Source organism: Amblyomma americanum, chromosome 2 (genome assembly GCF_052857255.1).
Source record: "Amblyomma americanum isolate KBUSLIRL-KWMA chromosome 2, ASM5285725v1, whole genome shotgun sequence".
NCBI classification, from domain to species: Eukaryota; Metazoa; Arthropoda; class Arachnida; order Ixodida; family Ixodidae; genus Amblyomma; species Amblyomma americanum.
The window spans coordinates 66,380,612-66,382,920 of NC_135498.1; the positions used below are offsets into that span (position 1 = coordinate 66,380,612).

At 50.5% G+C, this 2,309-nt stretch overlaps 1 protein-coding gene across 1 annotated transcript in view; it reads right to left on the reverse strand.

Annotated features, from left to right (window-relative positions):
* Positions 1 to 1,552: 1,552 nt before the first annotated feature.
* Positions 1,553 to 2,309, reverse strand: part of LOC144119731 (calsyntenin-1-like) — a 47,371-nt gene continuing 46,614 nt past the window's right edge. The window contains exon 4 of the mRNA XM_077652281.1: positions 1,553 to 1,716. Coding sequence (XP_077508407.1) covers positions 1,553 to 1,716 — 164 coding nt within the window. The remainder of the gene's footprint in view (positions 1,717 to 2,309) is intronic.

Consider the following 2,309-nt stretch of genomic DNA (forward strand, 5'->3'; position numbering starts at 1 on the left):
GGCGGCGCCGCCAGTCCACTACATCAAAAGAAACAATTATATGGTAATGGAACTGTCGCAGGATACGCCGAAAACAAGCGCAATTAGCAGCATATATCGCAAACTCCCTTAATCCTCCCCCTGTCATCGCTGTGCAAGAGACGGAAACAAATCGCATTCATATCCGCGGTTATCGCACGGCAGTCCTTACGCCACGTACGGCAATCTTGACACTCGCATCCATGCCGATGCTAGACCGCACACCGACAAACACGCCAGCAAGCACGGACACTCAGTATACCGCGATAAAGCTCAGTTCACCCGGGCACACATATGGCCTCACTATTCTTAACATATACAGCAATCCCGAAGATAGAGGCAGAGTTATTCCGGGCATCCCGGGCTCATTTCTTTCCTCAAAGCTCCTTGTGGTGGATGATTTTAATGCACGTCACACGCACTGGGGATACACCTCGGATACCCCCAAAGGTAACGTCATTTCTACCGCAATGGCTGATTACAACCTTGGCCTGATCACAAACCCCACCGTACCCACTCGCATTGGCACAAGTGTCACCCGCGACACCACACCCGATCTCACATGGGCCACACCGAAATCGTTAAATCTCACACGGTGCTCCAAGACAGCCTTGGGAGTGACCACTTTCCAGTCTCCATTACTATTCACGATTCCAAGATTTTCAGCCCTCCTTCACAGCTCCTCACTGACTGGGATAAATTGCGCTCATACTTGGCAGCTTTTTCTACCGAAACCCGTACTGTCACCGACTGGACAGAGCGTCTGGTGGAGGCTATCCAGGCGAACAGCAAACGCATTAAAAACACCCCTGCGGCACCGCAGGTTGATCCGCATCTGGCTCATCTATGGGAGACCCGACAGGGAGATTTCAAGCGCTGGCGTCACCATGGACACAATCGTAAATTGAGACTCCGCATAGCCGCTCTCACTCGTGATGCAGAAGAATACGCGAACACCCTAGCCCGCGCAAACTAGCCAACCTTTTGTAACGACCTCAAGGGTACATTAAGCACCAAACACACATGTTCCCTCCTGCGCGCTCTCTTAGATACAAAAACCACTAAATCTGACACACAAGTAAGCACACACGTCTAATACAACTAGAGCTTCAAAAGGGCACAGACGTAATTGGGCAACTGCGGGACACTTATATACCCCCATTCCTTCAGTCAGCAGATCCACCCAATGTACCTCCACCTAACCCGGAACTTGATGCCGACATTACCTTAACCGAAGTACGCCGAGCACTCTTTAGTATTCACCGCTGTACGGCGCCGGGGCCGGATAGCAAGGCACTACTCAATCTGGACGAAGTCTCGCTTCAGGAACTCACGGTGCTCTTTAATAATCACTGGCACGCTGGGACGCTCCCGTTAGCCTGGACCCATGCCAGCATGCGATTTATACCCAAACCGGGCAAACCCCTCACCCTTCAAAATTTGCGCCCCATCTCCTTAACGAGCTGTGTCGGCAAGCTCTTCGAGCATGTCATTCTCAATCGCCTGCAGCCGTTCCTAGAAACAACAGTTCAGTTCAGGTGTCCCGGTCACAACCCTTCCCCACGTGGCGGGTGGCCAGAGTCAGACGAGCCGACAGCTGTTCGGGTTCACAGGCTCCTTCGCACAGCTCCAGCTGGGCATCCGGGAACAGGGCCCGGCGACCGGAGCCTGGTGTGTACTCCACATGCTCCTCCATACCTGCAAGCACAAAACAGACACCCGGGTTGCAGCTATTGCAGAAGCCAATACAACCATTATAGCCGTAAATTCTTCACTCTACCTAGACTACAGACACTGGTGAGCAAGAGCACACAGAAGTGGAAATTAACATTGAGCAGGTGCTATTTCACAAATGCTTTGAGCCAATCCAAGCCAGGTGCATGCAATGGCAGAACCTGGTATTCCAAAAGACCAACCGTTTCCACATGCAAATTGTTGTGTCTCATGTGACGCTAACACTTATGCGCCAAAACATCTGGCTAACCTTTCTTTAAGGATGTACAGCTAATTCAGTAGACCAGCAGCAAATTTTGCCACAAGTGACATGGCAAAGTGCCAGTGTTTAGAGTGTGAGTCTTTAAGTGTAGTATGTGGTTTCCCTTTGTAGCTGTAAACCTGTGCTCAGGTAGATGATAATCAGTGATTCCTGTCTTAAATCATACATATGTTACCCGGCCTTATACTGTCTGCTATCAAATATAAATCCACATGAGACCTGCACTGGTTGCTGTGGTATAGGGCGCACCCCATCTACATTATCATGCAGACACTATAGCACATGCCACACATTT